At 30.7% G+C, this 22,288-nt stretch overlaps 2 protein-coding genes across 2 annotated transcripts; both read left to right on the top strand.

Moving 5' to 3' along the window:
* The first annotated feature begins 778 nt into the window (after positions 1-778).
* On the top strand, positions 779-6,428 carry LOC101260321 (mannose-P-dolichol utilization defect 1 protein homolog 2). Its single transcript, XM_004252705.5, has 8 exons — positions 779-1,143; positions 3,336-3,489; positions 3,811-3,883; positions 4,042-4,108; positions 4,819-4,878; positions 5,126-5,186; positions 5,275-5,316; positions 6,057-6,428. Exons 1-8 carry the CDS (start codon positions 988-990, stop codon positions 6,158-6,160), a joined length of 717 nt encoding a protein of 238 aa, XP_004252753.1. The 5' UTR covers positions 779-987; the 3' UTR covers positions 6,161-6,428.
* A 6,025-nt stretch (positions 6,429-12,453) lies between these two features.
* On the top strand, positions 12,454-15,390 carry LOC101260027 (cyclin-D3-3). The gene is made up of 4 exons (XM_004252704.5): positions 12,454-13,169; positions 13,923-14,124; positions 14,208-14,338; positions 14,947-15,390. The coding sequence occupies exons 1-4, from the start codon at positions 12,750-12,752 to the stop codon at positions 15,169-15,171; spliced, it is 978 nt and encodes a 325-aa protein (XP_004252752.1). The 5' UTR covers positions 12,454-12,749; the 3' UTR covers positions 15,172-15,390.
* The last annotated feature ends 6,898 nt before the right edge of the window (positions 15,391-22,288 follow it).

The raw sequence follows: 22,288 nt of genomic DNA, 5'->3' as shown, positions 1-22,288 counted from the left end.
GTGTGATCAACAAATAGAAATCTAAAAATTGCATTAGCATAAAACAAAAAATTTCATATTTATCTCCGAATTAACCCAAAAAAAAAAGTAATTTAATTATTGAACAAAATAGTAAATCTGTTTAATTAAGGAATATTATAAATTGTTACTTATTGTTTTCTTCTAAATTAATACTAATACTAATTTACATGCATTACTTTTAGTTGACCTTTATGGCTTATGCAACCAAACAATATAATAATTCTTAGCTTGTCAACCGCATATAAGTTTATGATTTAACTTTATTGCACTAATATTGCAAATACCCTTTTTATTATAAGGTTTTTAACTCATAATCCATTAAATTAATAGACTAAAAATAAGAAAAAAAGTTTATGATTATATATATTTGACATCCTTCCACTCAAATCAGAGTTTTTCGATTGAAGTCCTCCAAAATAAAAATAAAAACATTTTTACAAGAATCATTACAAATAATTAAAACGTAATAATGCATTAATTGAAATTTAATCTTGCTCTAATATATATATCAAACACTGAAAAAATTTCCAAAAAAAGATATATCCACATAATACCACATTTTCTATTCTAGAAAAAATGTTAGCTTAACAGAAATTACGTTCATTAAAAAATTTCCACATACAATATGTTAGTTTACTAAATTAATTGAACAATATTTTCTGAGAATCAAACAATAATAAAAAATATAATTGCTTTTATTAAAAAAACACTTATTTTAAAACGAACAAATAAAATAAAATAAAATTGTGGGAACCACAAATTGCCCAAACCTAGAAGGCTTCCACCTAACTATAACCTTCATTTACAATTCTTTCTTTTCTTGAAAATTGTTACCTTTTAAGGATTAAATCCCAGAAATACCATATAGATTTGTCCAAAAAAAATAAAATTCAAATCATTATCTGATTTTTTGTATTGGGGCACAAACCAGAAGAGTTGTTGATTAGATCAAAAATAAAAATAAAAATGGTGGAATTAAAGTTTCTTGGAATGGACTTTGGTTGTGCACTTGGATCTCTAAGTAATGGTCAATTCCCAGAAAAAGATTGTTTGCTTCCCTTAATTTCAAAGCTTCTTGGTTATGCAATTGTTGCTGCCTCCACCACTGTTAAACTTCCTCAGGTTATTTCCCTTAATCCATGTTAAAAATTGAGTCTTTTTTTTATGTATTAATTGAGTGTTGTTGTGATGGTTGTGTTTGAATTAGCTCAATTTTTGGATCCAGTTAAGTAAAGGGTGTTTCTTAATTACTATGGGTTTTCATTAAATATATAAATTTTTACTTTCATGTAATAGTCCTTTGGTTAACAATACCAGGGGATTTCTTCATCCTGTAATATCCGCGGTGGACAGAGTTATCTTGTACATGTTACTTCTTGTTATGAGATGGAAGGTATCACGTGTAATTAGTTGAAGTGCGCATAAGTTGATGGTGACACAAGGGTTATATATATATATAAAAAAAGGAGTCTTTATGTATTAGTTGAGTGTTGTTGTGATGGTAGTATTGAATTAGCTCAGTTTTGGATCCAGTTGAGTAATGGGTTTCTTAAATACTATGGGCTTCAAATTAGATATATAAATTTTTACTTTCATGTTATAGTCCTTTGGTTAAACTTTCTCAGGTAATTTCTTGTTTAGCCCTGTAAAAATGGAATCTTTATGTATTAATGGAGTGTTGTTGTTATAGTAGTATTGAATTAGCTCAAAAATTGGATCCAGTTAAGTAATGAGTGTTTCTTAATTACTCTGGGTTGATAATCAAAAATATGAACTTTTACTTTCATGTTATAGTGAATTGGTTAGACTTCCAAAGGCTAATTTCGTTAATCCTGGTAAAACTTGAGTCTTTATGTGTTAATTCAGTCTTATTGGGGTGATAGTATTGAATTAGCTCTATTAGGGATCCAGTTAAGTTACTGGTCTATCTTGAATATTTTCTGGATTGATGATCAAATATATAAACTTTTACTTTCATGTTATAGTGCATTGGTTAGACTTCCAAAGGCTATCTTTGCTACGCCCGGTAAAGCTTGAGGTTTTTATGTGTTAATTAAGTCTTATTGTGTTGATAGTATTGAATTAGCTCAATTTTGGGATCCAAGTTAAGTAATGGGTGTTTATTATCACTCTGTGTTTTAAACCAAATATTCTTCAATATGTATTTCTATTTGTTGATTCGTTTGTCTGTATCTTGCTATGTTGCTGTCGTTTGTTCTTGTAATCCTGCGTCTACCCCCACAAAGGTAGGGGTAAGGTTTGTGTACATCTACCCTACCCAACCCCACTTAAGGGATCACACTAGGTATGTTGTTTTATAACCAAACATATAAACTTTTACTTTCATGTGATAGTGCTATGTGATAGTGCTTTGGTTGAACTTCCTAAAGGTTATTTTCCTTAAGCCCTTCAAAAGTACAGTCTTTATGTATTATGAGTGTTGTGTGACGGTAGTGTTGAAATATCTCAATTGTGGATCCAGTTAAATAATGGGTGTTTCTTAGTTACTCTGGATTGATAACCAGATAGTTGATAAACTTTTATAGTCATGTTATAATCCGTTGATTAAACTTCCTTAGGTTATTTACCTTAAGCCCTTCAAGAATCTGTCATTTTAATTTTATTGAGTCCTATTGTGAAAGATTATTGAATGTGAGATCCAGAAAAGTTGTGGATGTTTCGTGAATGCTCTGTGTTAATAACCCGTGTTTAAACTCCTACAATCATGTACGTTGGTCATTCTGCTCAATTGCATCTCTTATCCTGTTCATCAAATTAATGAATCAACTACATCTCTATCCAGAAAAATTATGAATCTTCTGTGTCGTTCGATCTAAGTTCATCTCATTCCGTTATTAAATGATCACTCTCTAGAATTTAAGATTCTATGACTTGTTCCGCATATGGTAAAAGTACTTCTCAGTGACCCCTTTTGCAATCCTAAGAGGTCTGACATTTCATTAATTGGTTTCTTTTTATGAATGTCTCTTTCTCTTTTCCTTTTTGTTTTTTGGTACTTTGGATGGGTGTCTGGCAAGAGGAGTTGTAGGTTGTCAATGGTTATATTAATTTGTTTATGCCATTGACTATAACTCATAACTTTTTTGGTACTTTTGGGTGAGTTTTAAAAAATTTCTAGGTTTAGATAACCCGTAATTTGCCTTGTGTATGCATTTATTTGATTGATTCATTCGCTGTAGTGTTGACATCTATTAGGATGTCAATTAGTTTCTTGTCCTTAACTTCTTGCTAATTATTCACAGAAATATGTAATTGAACAAGTGCGTTCCTTATTGTTTCTGTTCCTCTTGCAGATACTTAAAATTTTGCAACACAAAAGTGTTAGAGGGCTTAGTGTTGTGGCCTTCGAACTCGAACTAATCGGTTACACCATTGCTTTGTCATATTGTCTTCACAAAGGGTTACCGTTTTCAGCTTTTGGCGAGTACCTTTTTCTTTTGATCCAAGGTACATTTGACATTCCAATAATACATTAACTGTTCCTTTTGCTATATCTTGAGAAACGAGGGCTATGTAGCTTCTCAAACCTGCATCATTGAGCAGATGGTGGCATAGTGCATTAACTTAAAGCAGCTCTGCCAGAGGCTTTGGTTAATGCTTCTATTGTGATTTTCCTTCACATATTTTCCCTACATAGATATTCAAGTGAAGTGTCTAGGGAAGGGGAGCTATAAAAATTTAAGTCGGTGGCAGTTTATAATCTCATTTTCATACTTTCATGTGGCTGGATCAGTTTCTCTAATATATTGTGTTTTTTTCTTGTTGCAGCTATAATTTTGGTTGCAATTATCTACTATTTTTCTCAACCTTTGGGAATGAAGACATGGATGAAAGGCTTATTGTATCCTAATTCCAACGTGTGCCATCTTTCATGATAGATATGTCCATGCACATGCACAAAAATATAATTTGAGCCATTTATTTTAGAGAAATCGTGCTTATTGGTGTCATTCCTTCTATGAAATTTAAATCTGCAGTTCCTCCTTATTTGATGAACAGATATTGTGCTGTAGCCCCAACTGTTTTGGCAGGTCAAATTAATCCTGTTCTTTTCGAGGCCTTATATGTAAGTTATAGCCTTAAACTTTGATATGTTTTCCTATATCTGTTTGTTATGTTGGATAAAATATTGCAAAAATTTTTACATTTCTCTTCATTTAAGGGAGTCCAACTGAACACTATACCATTGCTCATGCTTGTCTGAAAATCATGAGATTGAGAAATTTGAGAAGTGATTGGGACTTAACAGAAATAATTTTAAGAATGATCGTAACAGTCTCTGGAATATTGATCTAGTGGTGCTGGTGTCTCTAAGGCAGACTAGTAGGCACAATGCGATCAGAACAGTCACCAGTAGAGAATAGTGAATAAACGAGGAATGTTCTAATATTGGATAGTACTTCGAGTCAAGTGAATGTTTTACGCCACTTAATAAAAAATTGGCCATGACACTTTTGGTGGTATAAGAATCCGTAAAGAATAAGTGTGTAGTTGAAAACATGATCATAGTTTAGGGGGATTTTATGCCTTTTTTCCATCCGATGGTTTCTAATATTGGATAGTATATCGAGTCAATGGGTGAATATAGTCCTTTACACATTGAAATGAAGAAAATGACCCTCCAAAGATCGCTTGTGTTATTTCATACTCGTATCAGTAAAAAAAATGATCTCTTGTCAAAAGACATAAAACTAAAATAAATCTGTAAAGGCTACAAAACCAATTGATTCTAACATATCTGATCTAACAGCCTCAACTAAATTATAATTTTTTCAGGCTTCCCAACATGCAATCTTTCTTTGTGCAAGGATTCCGCAGATATGGAAGAACTTTAAGGTACACATTTACGCCATGATGATTCTCACTTGCATGGTGCTGTGGGTTTATGTTTGATGTAACCTGGTTTATTTACTACGTTCTGAAATAATGAATTCATTTACCTATTATGGCTGGTTATATGTATGAAATCAGTCCTCATTTAACTTCTTTCCGAGATTGTTTTGTGGCTTCATCTATAATGTTCACTTGCTTTCCTTGTTTCCACTTTATTTTATACCTTTTTCTATTGCCTTTATTTGAGCAGGGCAAAAGTACTGGTGAACTGAGCTTTTTGACCTTCTTCATGAACTTCGCCGGTTCCATGGGTAAGTTAACTCTGTCTATTAACTTCAGCCTGCGGATTTTCTGATACCGAAATGGAGTTCTCATATCCTTTACCTTTATATGTTGCAGTTAGAGTTTTTACCAGCCTCCAGGAAAAAGCTCCCATGAGTGGTAAACTCTCTTACTTTGTTTGATCTGTACCTTTATATGATCTTTCAGACTCCCAAAATTCGGAAGGATCGGTACCTTATTCGTTTCAAACTTATAAGCCGACACATTCTTTGTCCTAACCTAATTTTGTCAAATGTGTGTAATGATTATAATACTTTCTGGTTTCGTGGGAGTTATGTTACCCTCTGTGTCGGAGTATGTGATTAGCTCATTTTTCCCGGTTTAAACATCTTTAAATTTTACGAGAACGATGGGGTGTTCCCTTTTTAGTTCCCTCTTACAGAGATGACTCATAGCATCCCCTCCTTCTTGGCTTAGAAGCTACTATTGTCGTTTCACCATCTAGGATGTCGATTTTACCTACTACAAATAACTACCATCCCTACCTTGGACCCCACCGTCAACGTTTCTATTCATTATAGTTTGCCATCATTCAATTTCTTAGTAGGACTATCAATAAATGATGTTCATATTTGATATAGACCATGAACATTCAAAATAAGGCCGATTTTCATCCCTGGTCGACAGGTGCCTAAACGATATTCTTCTTTGGCGAAAATTTTCTGCATTAGAAAGGATGTCTATAGTTTCTAATTTCAGTATGAACTGTCCAGAGTTATCTACCGCAAATTTGTTTCTATCATCTTGCTGAGCTTAATTTACATCTATCCTTATGTACTCATTGTAATTTTACCAGTCCAGCCCTTTTAACTCTCCGAGTTCCCTTGATTTGCTTACAGTTGCCTTGGGATCTGTGATCGGTGTACTGATGAACGGTACCATCTTGAGTCAAATTATCATATACCAAAAGCCAACACCTCCGAAAGGGAAGAAGAAAGATTAGAAAGTTTCAGCACGCCGTGCTGCACCTGGAGCTCCATGATCGTCGAGCACATAATTCATCCATATACTATATACCCTGAGAATCTGTCATAGTTTTCGCTTATTTTCAAATTTTAGATTGATCCATCAGTTCCAGAATTTCATTTTAACATTTACCATAGTCTCAGTATGGTATTTCTTTTTTTTTTTAAACCTAAAGTATGTTAACAACAGTTGTTACAATTTCTTTTTGGTAAAAACATCCTCATTAGGGGACTTCTTGTGTTGAAGTCACCAATTTTATTTTTCTAGTCATCATCTGTTATAGTTGTGCAATAGTTTGAGGGTATGTATTGTCTCCTTATATAATTTTTTCTTTAATGACGGTGGAGTTTGGGCTAGCTTGCCCCTGCTTTAACTATTCTACTAGGTATTTTGCTAGCTCTCACGGTGTCATCAATATCGAGTACTATATAACTCGGGGGCACCATGACTATCCTTCGGGTATTTGTTATTTTTATCAGTACAGATATCGGATAACTATGTGAATTTATGTTTGATGAAGGAAATCACTAGTAAGACCATTGAGATTAAATGTGGTGGTTGAGTTTTTGCTTTGGGCATTTCTCTAATAATGAATGTTTGTGTGTTGAAAATTAAATAAACCTCTGGCAGTACTTTTAGTCAATGTAGTGACATATCATATTTCTTTATTTGGTGGGAAGCAAGAAAAGGACTGAAATAAATATATTAATAGATTTTTGATAAATTGAGATACCTAAAAGTGAAAAATAAAGAGTTTTAAGTTTTGTGCACAAGCAGAATTTTTTTTAAAAAAAAATATTTTTGAAATTACCCATAATTTACCTTTTAAATGATTTGATTTCAATGGCGGAGTTAGGGGCCATAAGAGGATTCATCAGAACTCTTTCTCGAAAAATCACATTATATATAAATGAATGTATAAGCCGTATTTTTGTAGTTGTTACTTTTAATATCTGTCATCATATGTTGTTTATTATGTTTTGGTTATAACACTGTTTTATTCTTGCTCCTTCTTGTAGGTTTTACGCTGTTTTCTTTAATAGATATGTTTTCTTCTTTTTTGAGCTTGAATTTGTTGCATTTGAATTGGGATTCTTTCACAAACATTCTATTTATCTCTGCAAGTAGTGCTTAAGTATGTGTATACTCAATTATTTTCGGACTTCAATTGTGAGATTTCACCCTCACTGTTCGGTATATACAATAATATTGAATCTCTTTGTTTATTTCTTGGTATATTTAGTTGTTTATATGTTTATAAAATAAGATATCTGTGGTAGTGGATAGTCATGATAGCCAACAAACTCATGCTCACTTGTGTTTTGTATGATACATTTAAATTTTCAAAAGCTAATATGCCTTTTACTTAATTACCTTGACTATGAACCTAGAATTAATGTACCAAACTCATGTTATAGTTTTGTTCTTTTGTGGACTTTTATTTTCCAAAAGTTGTTTACTATAGTGGACTCTATGATTACCATCATGCATATTTTAAACTTGAAATTATGAGGACTCTGAGCCTATAGTTTCTTAATAATTAAGATTGACTGAACCTGGCAAACTTGAAAATTGCTCTTTAGTGACTGGCTTTACTCGTTGCGAATCAAGTTCATGATACGTATTATTTGTTTTTGGTCTATTTGGCCTTCCAAAACATGTCTACTGTATGAACTTGAGTCACGATTTATAGAACTTTTTCTGTTTATTTCCCATTCTGGTGTCATGTTTTGTGTAAATTTTAATGTGTTTATTATCTTCAGAAACTTGTCAACCTAAGAACTTGTCAGTTTTGCCTCATACCGCCGTCTATCAAAACATCACAATTTCAGAAGTCTTATAGACGTACAAGTATAATGACATGCATATTTATGATCGATCATAAGTCTATTTATTTTTTTTAAACTTTTGTGCCTAATCAAATATTTTTTCTTGAAAAGTTAATATATTGTTTGAACAAGATATTTGAAGTCCTTGTAGTACTATTTTCTCTTCTTCCCATACAATATGTTTTTGGGAAGAATTAAAACATAAAACAAAAACTAAAATCATGTAAAGCAAGTAATTAAAGGAGTTAAACTATGATTTTAGACTAGAGTATCGTTCTGAACATGCGATTTCAAATTATGATTCAAATTTTGATAATTTTTACAAATAACAGAATTTTCATATCTATAAATAAAAATACGAAATTTAAATTATACGGCTAAATAAAATTTCAAAGACGATTATATCTTTGATCCTTTATTAACTATTATTTTTATTTATTCTCATTGGAGATTGAGCCTCTAAAGGGTGGAAGCTCAAAAGCCAAAGGTCAAGAAAAGAATAGAAAGAAAGCAACTTATGATAGCACAATGGGAGCTAGCTCCCAACATATTCATTTAGTTATTATCATGTCTGTTTGACTCTAAATTAAATATATTATTTACATACAAAGAAAAGATGTGCTAGAATGATTTTAAAAAAGATCACAATTCGACTTCGAATTTTAGTCATGTCTTAGATTTGAGTTCTGAATAGAAATATTTTGAAAGACGTATTATCTTATTTAATGAACTTACTTGATGTAAATAGATTATATTGATTTGATTGTTATGTCTATCGATTTTAAACAGTGTACCATTAAAGGTTATGATAAATGATTGAACAAGAGGTAAGATATTGATTTGGTTGTCATGTCTATCGATTTTAAACAGTGTACCATTAAAGGTTATGATAGATAATTGAACAAGAGGTACGATTTTTAATTTTGAAAATGAAAAATATTGCGATAGAAAATATATTATCCTCATTTATTATAATTTTTTCAGTGTCAAAAGACTTTGTATATCAAATTGTCAATTAAAAATATGCATGTTTTACATTATAAACTATGTAAATTTTAGTAACAAGTCAGAATATTTAAATATCCAATCTCAAATATAATAAATTATAATAATTTAAAATTTTAAATTCATAATATTCAAATATTATGTTAGCTACGAGTAATTTAACGAAGAAAATAATGATGGTCAGAGAGATTCTTCGAAGGCTACAAATGTTAGGCATGCAGTGCAACTTTTGGATGTTTCTATTTCTTTTTCTTCTTTTCTTCTCTATTTTTTCTTTTTATTTATTGCTTATCACACTTTAATCAATAAATATTTTATTTTATTTTTATAAAAGAAAAGGTTCGAAGGTATATATGACTATTCCACCATAGTATAAAGTGTTTTGAAAATTATTTTTAAAAAAACAATTACTTTAACCCTTTTTCTCCTTTATAAATTACTTGTGTAATTTATATATAGTATAAAGAAGTCAAGAATGTGAGAATTGGCAGATATTTTAGATTAGTCAAAAAAATTTACAATGTACTTTTTATGAGTAGAAAATATTTTTTTTCAATAAACTTTTAATGTTTATATCTAATTAAATAAAATAATTATTAAAAGAAATTGAATTTTCTAATACATAAACATAGAAAAATCTTAATAGCTCATTAATTAATTACTGAACTTTCATTTCAATAAGGGTTCGATTACCCCACTTATAATCCTCTCCTTTCTCCTTTTTCCTTTCCATTTTCTACCTCCATTTTTCTTAAATGAAAAAAATAATAATATAAAAAATAAAAACACACACATTATAACACATAAATAAAGTAAATATTTTTTTTAAAAAAAACATAAATATCTCAATTGTGATATATAAAAAAAATAAAGGAAAAATTATGTGTAAAGACAAACATATACTAGTTAATTAGCTAATATAGATATAGTTTGAATTAATTACAGCTCACAACTTATATTTAGGCTTAGTTACTCATTTGTCCTCTTTTAGACATATACATATACAAATACAATTAGTCTTTCTACACTCTCTGACATTTCTCGCTTGCCTCTCGCCCAATATCACTCGTCTCTCTCCTGCCACTCCTCCCTCTCCCAATATCTCGCCAGATATATAAATACATATGTATATCGGTTATATATATATATATACAATTTTCTGTCGAATATACATATATAGTTGCCTCTCCTCACTCTCTGCCCTCGCTCGCCTCTCTCCTCCCTCTCCCAATATCTCGTCAGATTTACAAATACATATGTATATCAATTATATTTATATACAATTATCTGTTGGATATACATATATAATTGCCTCTCCCCACTCTCAGGCCTCACTCGCCTCTTTCCTTCTCTCCAGTATCTCACCAGATATACAAATACATATGTATATCAGTTAGATATATACAATTATCTATCGGATATACATATATAGTTCATCTCTCCCCACTCTCTGCCCTCGCTCGCCTCTCTCCTCCCTCCCTCAATCTCGCTCGTTAGATATACAAACAAACAAACAAACAAACACACACACACACACACACACATATATATACAATTATTTGACAGGTATACATATACAATTTGACAAATTTACATATACAACTCGTCTCTTCCTCTCTCTACCCTCTCTCGCTAGCCTCTCTCCTCCCTCTTCCAGTCTCTCTCGTCACTCTCCTCCATATAACATGTAGATACGAATCATAATTAACAAACTGTAGCTACGAATCGTAATTAAACTATTTTGAGTGGCCATATGTGAAAATTCCCAAATAAATATTACTCTCTTCGATTCTAAATACTTATCGTCCTTATTAAAAATATATATAATTTATAATAAGTAATGCGTATACTCATTTTTTATTATTGCTTTTCAATTTTTCACCAATATTCATGCAAATGGTCTCAAACTAACTAAACTTAGAGACACTTATGGTCTTCCACATAACATTACAAGTTGTCTCAAACTCTTATAAAACATTAAATTCTCGATAAAATGTCCTAAAGCTTGACAAGAATTTAGGAATGCATTTCACAAGATTGAGGATGCATTTAACTTCAGTTAGTCAAGTAGAAATGTGTTCTTTTAATATTGTCAATAGTTTGAAAATGAAACTCATAAATCAAATCAAACTTAAGAATAGGAGAAATAATCTCATGAACCTCTATACTTGTATGCATTTGTATTATGAACTGTTCTACTTAACCATTTGTCAATTGGACCCTTCAACTCATTAAAACAAAATATTTCAAACCCTTCTAACCATTGACCATACTTATGTGACATTAAAATAAATGAGTTGGCAAGAGAGTGTAACACACACCCAAAGGCAAGTGAAGAACATATTTAATTTTAAAAAATATAAAATTATAATTTTTTAAAAAAATTTCTTCTTCCCCTCACCTCATCTTTTTCATTCATCCCCCACCCCCACCCTTATCACTGCCCCAACCTTCCTTATCAGCTAACCTGCTATTTCAATTCCCCTTTCAACCATCCCTCACCCCAAATCTGTCCTAACCCCCCTTTTTAGCCATCCCCAACTCCATATCCGCACCAACCCCTCTTTCGAGCTTCAACTATCCACCACTCCATCTTTGCCTCAACTCTTCTTTTCAGTCACCCTCACCCCATTAGTAGATTCATATTTTATTTTTTAAAAAAATCATTTTGATTTCCCAAATACCACCATTAAAGAGTAAAATTTCAACTACAAAAGCCTTACAAAGTAAGGAAAATAAAAGAAAACAAAGAAAGATTAATTTAGATCTAATTTAAAATTCAAGATTTTCTTTTCAAGACTCTCATTCTCAATGTCACTTTTTTTTGGTAGAAGACAAGTTTAAATGGAAGAAACCTTTTCTTTTTGTATGAAGACAAGCTTAATGGAATAAAAAGAGGCTATGATCGGAAAACACCTCTTTTGACGGAGGAATAGGGTGGTCGGTGGCGGCATTGATGGAGGAGAAAGATAAAATCTATGATCGAAATTTCATGTTGCCGGCGGGATATACAAAAGAATATGTGTTTTGTCCATAAGAAAAAAGAAAAAAAGAAAATGAATAGGGGCAGGTGGTGATTTTTATTTTCTGGGTGAAGGGTAGAGGGTAGGGAGGAAGAAGATTTAAGTACGATTTACGAAAATGAGTATAGAGAGAGAAAAAGAATTGTACCTTTTTAAAAAATATTATTTATTTTAAATATTTAATTTCTAATGTGTCATTAAAAAATAATAATAATACTGACGTGTCATTAAAAAATAATGTGAAATTTTATGTATAAATTGAGTGTAATACACGTACACACAAATGATGAGAAAGGGATTTCAAATATTGTGTTTTATTTAATTTAGGGATCCAGATGACAAAAGAGTAAGTAAAAGGGTTAAAAAAAATTAATTCAAGCACGAAACAAAGATCTACCAGACCATTTCGTCTTAAGAATACTTTCAATACATTTTTCTCATTTAAAAACATCCCGTATTAGCAGGATTCGAAGAGGGCCCACATAGTGCCATAAAATGCCCTCACAAGTCCCATGATATAAACACAAACATTTTCCCTACTATATCTCACTCCGCCCTCTTCCCTAACTCCACAAAAAACACAGAAAAAAATGGCTGAAATGAGCCTATTCATCTACCATTAGCTTCTTCTTCAACCAAAAAAAGGAAAAAAAATGAAGTAAATGAAAACCCCAAACATCCCTCTTCTTCACAGAAGAAGCAGAAGAAGATGGCATTTGTAATAGACTCTTTGTATTGTAAAGATGAGACCTTTCAAGTGTTTGAAGTAAAACCCAAATCAGTCACTTTGTTAAATCAAGATTTGATATGGGAAAAAGAGGAATTAGAGTCTTTGTTGTCTAAAGAAGAAGAAAATCAAATGTATAATGTTGTAATAAACAACCCATTTTTGTCTGTATTTAGAAGTGAAGCAATTGAATGGATTCTTGAAGCTGTTGATTATCATAATTTCTCTGCTCAAACTGCAATTCTTGCTGTAAACTACCTTGATAGGTTTCTTTTTAGCTTACAGTCACAAAATCATGATGATGAGAAGCAGCCATGGATGAACCAACTTGCTGCTGTGACTTGTCTTTCTTTAGCTGCAAAAATTGAAGAGACCCAAGTGCCTTTACTTCTAGATCTCCAAGTATGTGCTTATCAAAATCTTCTCTTTTTTATCATTTGATATCTGGTAGTGGTTAGGTTTGCGTACACCGAAATATGTTATTGTTATTATTGTTGATGATGTTTGTTACTTGCTTTAGCTTGTGGGTCTGAATAATTTAGATTCGTGTCGGGTAAAATCGTTTAAAAGTGAAATGACTTGGTGTTTGGGTGATTGCTTTGTGGGTCTAGTCGGATTAATTCAGATTCGTGAGGTCTAAAATCATCAAAAAGTGAAATGTTTGATGCTTGCTTTGTGTGTCCTTTCTGTGTCTGGTTCGACTAATTAAGATTCGTGAGGTCTAAAATCATTAAGAAGTGAAATGACTTGGTGTTTGGTGCTCGCTTTGTGGGTCTAGTTCGACTAATTTAGATTCGCGAGGCCTAACAATCGTTAAAAAGTGAAATCACTTGGCTGTATGGTGATCACTTTGTGAGTCTCACTAATTTGGATTAGCGTGTAAGACCATTTAAAAGGGAAATGCTCCTTCATTCCTAGGACCCCAACTCGAGTTCAATGAATAAGAGCGGATGGATCTTATCCATCTTACCAGAACCCTCGATGATTTTATTTTTGTGACAATTTCAATGTTGGGGCTATTAACTTGGGATGTTAGGTGGAGCGGACTTATCCATCCCACCAGAACGCTCGATGGTCTTAGAAAGATCTTAACTTTACTAACAATTTCAATGTTGGGGTTATTGATTTGGGTGTTTTCTTGGTTTTTTTGTTTAGGTGGAGGAATCAAGATACTTGTTTGAGCCAAAAACAATTCAGAGAATGGAGATATTGCTACTTTCTACACTAAAGTGGAAGATGAATCCAGTAACCCCATTTTCATTTCTTGATTATTTCTCAAGAAGGCTTGGATTAAATGACCACATTTGCTTTGAACTTCTAAGGAGATGTGAGAAGGTGCTTTTGTCCACGATTACCGGTAATTATCAATCGGAATTTATGAATAGCTCTTGATAAAGCTAAGATTAATTTGCTAACTGGTTAATTTTTTATAACTAGCAGATTGTAGATTTATGTGTTATCTTCCTTCTGCTATGGCTGCTGCTACAATGTTACATGTTATTGATAAGCTAGAGCCTTGCATTGGACAAGAATATCAAGAACAACTTTTCGGCATTCTTGGAGTAGTTAAGGTTAGTATATTTATCACTTCCATGTCTCAACTTTAGTTAAATCTTTCCTGAATTTGTTGTACTAGCTTGTAGTACGCCATTTGAGGGTCAAACAGAAGCAATCTCTCTACCTTTCAAGGTAGGGGTAAGGTTTGTGTACACGTTACCACTCCCAGACACTACTTGTGGAATTACACTGACTATGTCGTTGATGTTGTTAGTATTGGATTACATTAGATATATTTGTTGTTGTACTAGTATTGTAGTAGTGGATCATATCCAATAATGAGTTATCAGTTTGGTAGAACTCCGTGCTCGAGGATCAATGTGAAAACGAACCCCCTTGTGTTGGTATCTATGCTTCGGTTTGTGTTTTTGAGTCATTGGATAAGTCAACATTACCATTTGAACTTTGTTGGCATGGTTTGGGTTGAGAGCCGAGGGGCTCGGGTGAGAGTTTCTGCTGAAACTCAATTGAAATCTCAAAACTTTCCTAGTGTCAGGCGACTCATTGCTACTGCAATCTTAATGATGCAATCGCGGTGCATTTATAAATGAAGTTAGTCGTACATTTCAGAACCCATGACGTTTAAATTCTGTTCTGATGGGAATCGAATCGTGTGAAACAGGACAATGTGACAGATTGTTGTAAGCTAGTTCAGGAGGTGGCTTCCAACGTTGATTTCAACTCAAACAAACGCAAATTTGGTGCATTGCCAGGAAGTCCCATGGGAGTTATGGATGTCTCATTCAGCTCAGATAGCTCCAATGACTCGTGGGCGGTGGCTGCATCCGTTTTTTCTTCTCCCGAGCCATCATCAAAGAGGACTAGACCACACGAGAAGGAAAAATGATGTTGCATCTTGCTCGAGATGATTAAGAGAGCTTTTTTCACTTACATGGCGAGACTCGACTCTCGAGTAGACAATGCAGCTTCCAGTAACCCTTTAAAATCAATCAATGGATTCTCAAAATTTGTCTATGAATTAGTTGCTGACATTTTATTAGGAGGAAATCAAAATGTTTATGAACAGAGTTGAAAATAATTTTATGTCATATTCTTCTTTGTACTACTTCATTATCTAGAGGCATTTTATGTGGCATTTTCAATTTCAAAATTCAGAAATTCAAATAATTCGATTTTTACCGTAAGTTTTTCATAGATCTTTTAAATATTTTGAATTATCAATTACTGTGACTTATAGTACTTTTTATGTAGTTTACAAATATATAAATGTCATTTCAAAAATATTGAAAATATCATATACAAATTTTCGATCAAACATAAATTGTTGGACTCTTGAGAAATGAAAAGTGTCGTATAAAGTAGTAGCGGAATCAAAAATTTTATTTTATGAATCTCTTTCAAACCTGTTTTGAAAAAGATTTTTTTGAGTTGAGCGTATATCTAGAATAATTTACCTACTTCACACAAAGGTAGTGTTAATTTTTACGTATACTCTATTCTCTTCTAACTCCACTTATGCGGTTAAATTGAAACTGATTATATTGTTATTATTGAATTTTAAATCACTAACTATTTTTACTTTACAATATCAAAATAATCTTTTAACACAAAAATAAAATTTTAATAAAAATTATTGAATTCTACTTCAAGGCAAGCTCTGCATTGTGAAGTTAGGGTGCCGTAAGAGGTTTATCTGAACCTTCGTAGAAATTAGAATTAATTATATATATAGAGTAAATATTGAATCTCTTTAGCTATAATCTAAATCTATTTTATCCATATTTTGAATGATTTAATGAAAATTTTGATCTCACCATTGATAATCGACCACTTATTTACATAGGAGTTGAAATTGCAAGAGTTTAAGGGCATTTTTCTACCAATAGGTGGAAGGAGAAACAAATTCAATCCAATAGACGTAACGAGATTTTTTTTTATAAATTATTTCTAATACCGATAGTTTATTATCTAATGAATCTTTTCATTCTATTACTATATCAGAAAAAATTATTCGTATTTATCAAATTTGTTCTTATCTAATAAATATTTTGGTCCTTTTTCGAAATAAGAAGAGAAAGTAAAGGGTTTAAAAGCAATGACACAAAAGCAAGAAGGTTTAAAGGGATTAAAAGTGAGTTTATAGAAAGATTAAAAAGACTATTTGGATGCAATTAGATTCAATATAAAAATATTTAGAGATAAAAAGGGACAAAAGGTGAAATGTGGGGAGTTATTTTGGAAATATGGGGGACAGTATTTGTCTTTTTTTATTTTTCTATGTTGTGTCATTGTTGGTACTTTTGTTCACTGTTTTTTGGTAGTTAGAATATAATGGAATTCAATTTTTTCAACCACTTAAAGAAAAAAAATAAATGAAGAAAAGACAATTCTAAGATATGGATAAGTAGTATAATTAAGAGAAGTGGCCATCTTTAGAGGGTTATTTTGGTCAATAAATACTTAGTTTTACTTTATATTAATATCAAATTAAATAATTTTCTCGGTTCAGTTTCACTTGTTATCCATTGTATTATATTCTACATCTTTGTCTAGATAGTCGTTACTTGTACTATTATCCATTATTTGTATTATATTATATTATTAATTTGAACACAATGCATTATATTTTTACTTAAATTGCTCTTTCAAAGTCGTAAGTATAATATTATTATTAGTGGTTCAAGTGGTGTAGCAAATGCGAATGCAAATTTAGGTTTCGCTGAGGTATTTTATTGTAATTATCGTTAAACTTATCATTACGTAACAACAGAAAGACCTATTCTGTGTAACGATCGATTTGATGAGATCGCATCGTTATCTTAATTTTTTCATCATCAAGTATCCTTTAACATAGTATATAACTCTATCCTATATTCACTTTTGTTGTAGATTTATTCTTTAAATTGTTTATGTATAATATTATATAACGATAAAATTAATATAATCTATCTAAATATTATATTCATTAAAATAACGTAGTACGATTAAAAATACCACCAAATAATATAACCATAATACCTATTGCCGCAAGCTAGATGTAGTAGACTTTGATAGTTGCTTAATAAATACTAATTTATTATTCTTCATAATTCTTTTTACACATGTGTCTTAAATTATCCTATTATGATTCTTAAAAATAATTATTTCAAATTATTTCATATTCATCTATTAATTTTTCTAAAAGAAACTACACACATTTTAATAGTTTAAATATTAAATTATAAAAAAAATTACAGCGGGTATTGTACTTGAGAAAATAATAAAATGTTTTTTTTTCAAAAAAATAAAATAATGAAATGGTAATATGTATGGTAGGTAGACTGATTAATATACTTGAATAATATTTTCTCGATTCACTTTTAATTATCATGTTGTGCTTATTATAAAATAAAATTATATTATATTAATTTGATATGTTAAATTAAAAAAACTAGATATTAAAAACTACATAAAGTGTACTAGAAATTTCATTTTATTTTTTTCATATTAAAATGATGACATCGTAAAATATTAATTAAAATTATTATCATTTAACTTAAAAAAAAAAAAGACAATGGACAAAAATGGTAATAAAATAGTTTATCTATTTTTAGCTCCTAGCATTTATAGAGAATAAATTATTGTGCAACTATGGTAAATGATAATGAAATGGTTATCTATTTTTAGTTCCTTAAATTTATAGAGAATAAATTATTGTCCCACACATAACACAAAAGAATATAATTATATGAGCAAATGTAGACCAGCTTTTTGAAAATAATTCCTACTCTCTCCTACTACTGCTTCCTATTTTTTAATCGAATGATCATGCGATATCATATTATTATAAAATTATGAGATATAATTAATATTTAAATATGTAATTTAGCGGTAACTTTATATTATGAGATTTCATATTCTTCAAAAAAATATCATATGAGAATTCTGTATTATGATTTGGGACTTTTTAAATACAAAATTGATTAACAGGTTTATATTTTGTTAGAACAATCCTATATTTATATTTATCAATCATTTATTTCGTATGTTAATTAAATTTATAATCATATTATTACAATTTAAAATGTATTACTCTCACCAATAGAAAATTTATTATTACTTTAAATCAATTCTTACTTTATCATTTATATTCATCAAATTCATTATTTTCTTGTCAAATTTATTTATCAACTAAATTTATTACTACTACTTTAATGTTAAATTAAAAAAAATTAATTTTCATCTATATTGAGTGAAGAAAACTGACCAAAATTGCTTTGTAATAATTTACTATGCGATTTTATAAATTTTTGTGTATTTGGTAAGATTTGATAAATATAATTGAGACTATTTTAATTTTTACAATTTATGAGATTCTTATGTTTATGACACGAGAGAGTTGCTCGGATGATAAGCACCCCTCACTTTCAACCGGGAGTTCGCGACTTCGAGTCACCAAGGGAGAAATATGGGTGGGAGCTCCTAGAGGAGGGTGAAAAAAACGAATCATAAGTTTAGGAAAAATGCACAAGTACCCCCCTTCTCCACAATTTATGTCCGAAATTCGAGAGACACACTTATACTTTACTAAAGTTCTATTATCGAGATTTCTGGCATAGATTGGGGGTACTATGCATTTTCCTTAACGTTTTATGAGTTAATATACACCATAAAAACTCTATATCGCATGTCCACACAAAACTTCAACTCTATTTCATAAGTTCATATCATGATTTCATATTAAATAATCAAACAAACTTTAAAACGATCCGAAATTATTATACAAAATTTCTTATAGAAAAGTCAGTTTCAACTGTGCAATGACTCATTTTGAATTCAAGGCTGCAAAAATATTTATTGAAAAGGGTCCATTTTCGATGTATATAGTATTTGATTGGAACTACACTTGTGAAAAAAAAAAAACAGGTCATTTCATCTATTTTATCTACTTAAACTCTTAATAGCGTGAGATTTTTTAAGGAAAATCTGTATATATAGTTTTGATTCAAAATGAATAATATTATATTATACTAAGATTATCTTTAAATTATTTTATGTAATGATCGATATCAGAATCAATAATTGAGCAAAACGAGTATGAAAATGACAAAGATATATAATTAAATGTTAGATGACTTAATTTATGACTAATTTAAATTACATTTACCCATAGTTTTGGAGACTTACCTAAAAACAATAATATAAAATAGTTAAGATGATTTTGGTTCCTAACAAAAAGGGTCAACATGCCTCATTTGTTAGCCATCGAAAGTATATATACATCATTTTTAAACAATAGATATATATATTCTAAATAAAATTGGTGCGGGTATCATATCTTTAGGGATTCATTCGAATTTTCTTCGATAAAAAAATATATTATTTTTATATGATTAAAATAACTTTTTAGGTATATATAATAGATTTCGAACCCCTTTCGATTATTTTTTGTATTTATTTCTCTAGATTTTGAACCCCTTATCGAAAATTCTGACTACCCTTATCGAAAATTCTGACTCTGCCTAGAGGCAATAGATAAAAGATTTGATACCATATCTTGAGAATCCAATTGGGGTTCTTATTATGCAAATGCAATTACTCACTCTCTGCAGGCCTTGAAAAGTCTCTTTCTAAGGAAATTGCCAAATAAAACATTCAATCTTATTGCAGAACATTTTTTTTTGCTATATATGTAATATATAATATGTTGTATATTATATATATATATATATATATATATATATTATTAATGGTTCTGTTTTTATTTTTCTGAATTCATTGTGTTTTTTAGTGACATATCTACTGAGATTAGTTCCATTATTTCTGGCAAAGTTTTATGGGCCAGGCAGTACTTATGGTCCAATTTGAAATGGTCCAGTATATTTGGATCTTGTATATGACTAGGGATTTATGGTGGGTCCTGAGTCAAACAATTATGGGAAAGGAATAAGGGAACAATGTAAAATCTCGCTAGTTTAGGTCATAATTATGTTCGGACAAAGTGGTTTGACGATACATTATCTTTTATATCAGTTTTTGTTCGTCATATACATGTATATGCCGGGCTCATATACAGTGAACTATAAATGTCGGGCTCAAAATACTTGTCATTTATAAGTTCAAAACAAAGTTTTCTTTTTCTTTATTTACCCTTTGTAGGAATTTCTTTACGAGACTATAAATATTATATCTTAAGACGGGATCAGTTCCGTCTCGAGCGGAAAAGTAGAAATTTAAATTGATAGATGGTCAGGGATAAAAGTCAAAATATGTCGTGGAGAAGAGCGTACTTATGAGAAAAAATATAATCAAATGCCCCCTCACAATTCATATTTCGTTAAGGAACATGAAAATAAAAAATACGATAAATATTTTGAGATAGATAAGAGTACTATAGTAGTATGATACAATTCACGTTTTGGATTGGGTGATGTTATTGGGCCTCCAAGATGAAGTGGGCTGCGTGAGATATTGGGCCATGAGAAGTGGCATGTGGGTGTAATTGTGTAGAATTGATCAATAAAGTTGTTTTAGTTTAATTCTTGTAACTTGTAACAATATTAATGGGCTAAAATATTGTACCAATTTGGGAAATTTATATGAACACCACTAGTTTAGAAGCTAATAACTTAAATACTTTTAGTTTGCAATATTTTGAAATCTGACCAAATGTTGGTGCTTCCAAATACGTCCAATATATGTATCTCAGGAAAAAAAAAGAGTTCAAATTAGGTGTAATTTGTTCAGATACACTGTATCTAAGTGGATTTGATGAATCTGAGATATAGCAAATCTCTCTTGTAAACCTTCCATCTTGTTTGAAACTCTCCTATATACTTGGTATATGAGATGCATACGAATCACACCAGATACATATAGATACATATATCTAGTGTGATTCACGTGTATCTTGGATACATAACAAATCTCGCTCGCCCCTTTCTTTATCTCGCTCATATCTCTTCCTATTTAGTATATTGATAGCAAAAATACATGTATCTTTTCCAACTATATGGTAGGGAACTCTTAAGTAGTGGTAAAATAATATTTTAAAAGTATATATATGATGATAGTATATATGGTGATGGAGTATGTCTAATTATGTAGGTTGTCCTACAAATTTCATGGTTTGAATACTGTTGTTTAATATGTGCTGCATTTTAAAAAAAAATCATGTGAACATTTACCTAATTCGAAATATAAGTTAAGAATATATTATATCTAAAGTTTCATATTATTGAAGTTCAAGCATTTCAGCTTGAAGTTCATTATGCAAAATGATTACGCGTCAATCCGGTGTATATGAACTTCAAGCAAATATGTTTGACATATGAAACACCAGACGAAGACTAACTCTAACATCAAACATATGTAGCTTCGAAGTAAGTAAATTTGTAAATTTTTACGCGCTATGAATATGACTTAAATGGTGATCCTAAAATTAGGTATCCATGGAGTTGGGCCTCAAAATTTCAAGCTTACATTGGGCCATCTTTTCTAGTTGAAATTATCAACATTACAATTAGGAAGAGGTCCACCTCAAGTTCTCTGTGTCACGGCTCAAATGGATTTTGAAGGTTGCTTGTGATGATTTAGAACATGAAGTAATTGTGTGTAAATCACTCTATTTTACAAGGCCTTAACTAGCTTACGGAGATGGAGTCAAGATTAACAGTTTAGAGTTTTAATTTTTTTTTAAAAAGAGGGGGTGGGGGCGTTCGAACCACAACACTCTAGCGTGAAAAATATTTCCACCCCGTCAATTAATTTTTGTAGAAGCTCATAAGTTAATATATATATATATATATATATATATATATATATATATATATATTTCTTAATATAAATACAAGATGTACAGAAAAATTACTGTGTTCGTCTAAATCCATGAACCCCAACCTAGTTCCGCCTCTGCTAGGTTATATTTTCACATTATAATATTTCACAAATTATGTTCTACGCCTAGCACCTTCACAGAACTTATGCTTCGCTAGGTATAAATTCAATTTCAAACTTTCCATTTT

This window comes from Solanum lycopersicum, chromosome 12 (assembly GCF_036512215.1).
Source record: "Solanum lycopersicum chromosome 12, SLM_r2.1".
NCBI lineage: Eukaryota > Viridiplantae > Streptophyta > Magnoliopsida > Solanales > Solanaceae > Solanum > Solanum lycopersicum.
Note: the sequence above shows the minus strand (reverse complement) of the source record. Positions and strands in the feature narration are given on the sequence as shown.

Excerpts from the sequence above, each read along its gene's own strand:
- LOC101260027 (XM_004252704.5), top strand. The coding sequence starts at position 12,750 with ATGGCATTTGTAATAGACTCTTTGTATTGTAAAGATGAGACCTTTCAA. Across the intron at positions 13,170-13,922 it reads CTTTACTTCTAGATCTCCAA|GTGGAGGAATCAAGATACTT; the intron begins GTATGTGCTTAT and ends TTTTTTGTTTAG. Across the intron at positions 14,125-14,207 it reads GCTTTTGTCCACGATTACCG|ATTGTAGATTTATGTGTTAT; the intron begins GTAATTATCAAT and ends TATAACTAGCAG.
- LOC101260321 (XM_004252705.5), top strand. The coding sequence starts at position 988 with ATGGTGGAATTAAAGTTTCTTGGAATGGACTTTGGTTGTGCACTTGGA. Across the intron at positions 5,187-5,274 it reads GAACTTCGCCGGTTCCATGG|TTAGAGTTTTTACCAGCCTC; the intron begins GTAAGTTAACTC and ends TATATGTTGCAG. Across the intron at positions 5,317-6,056 it reads GGAAAAAGCTCCCATGAGTG|TTGCCTTGGGATCTGTGATC; the intron begins GTAAACTCTCTT and ends ATTTGCTTACAG.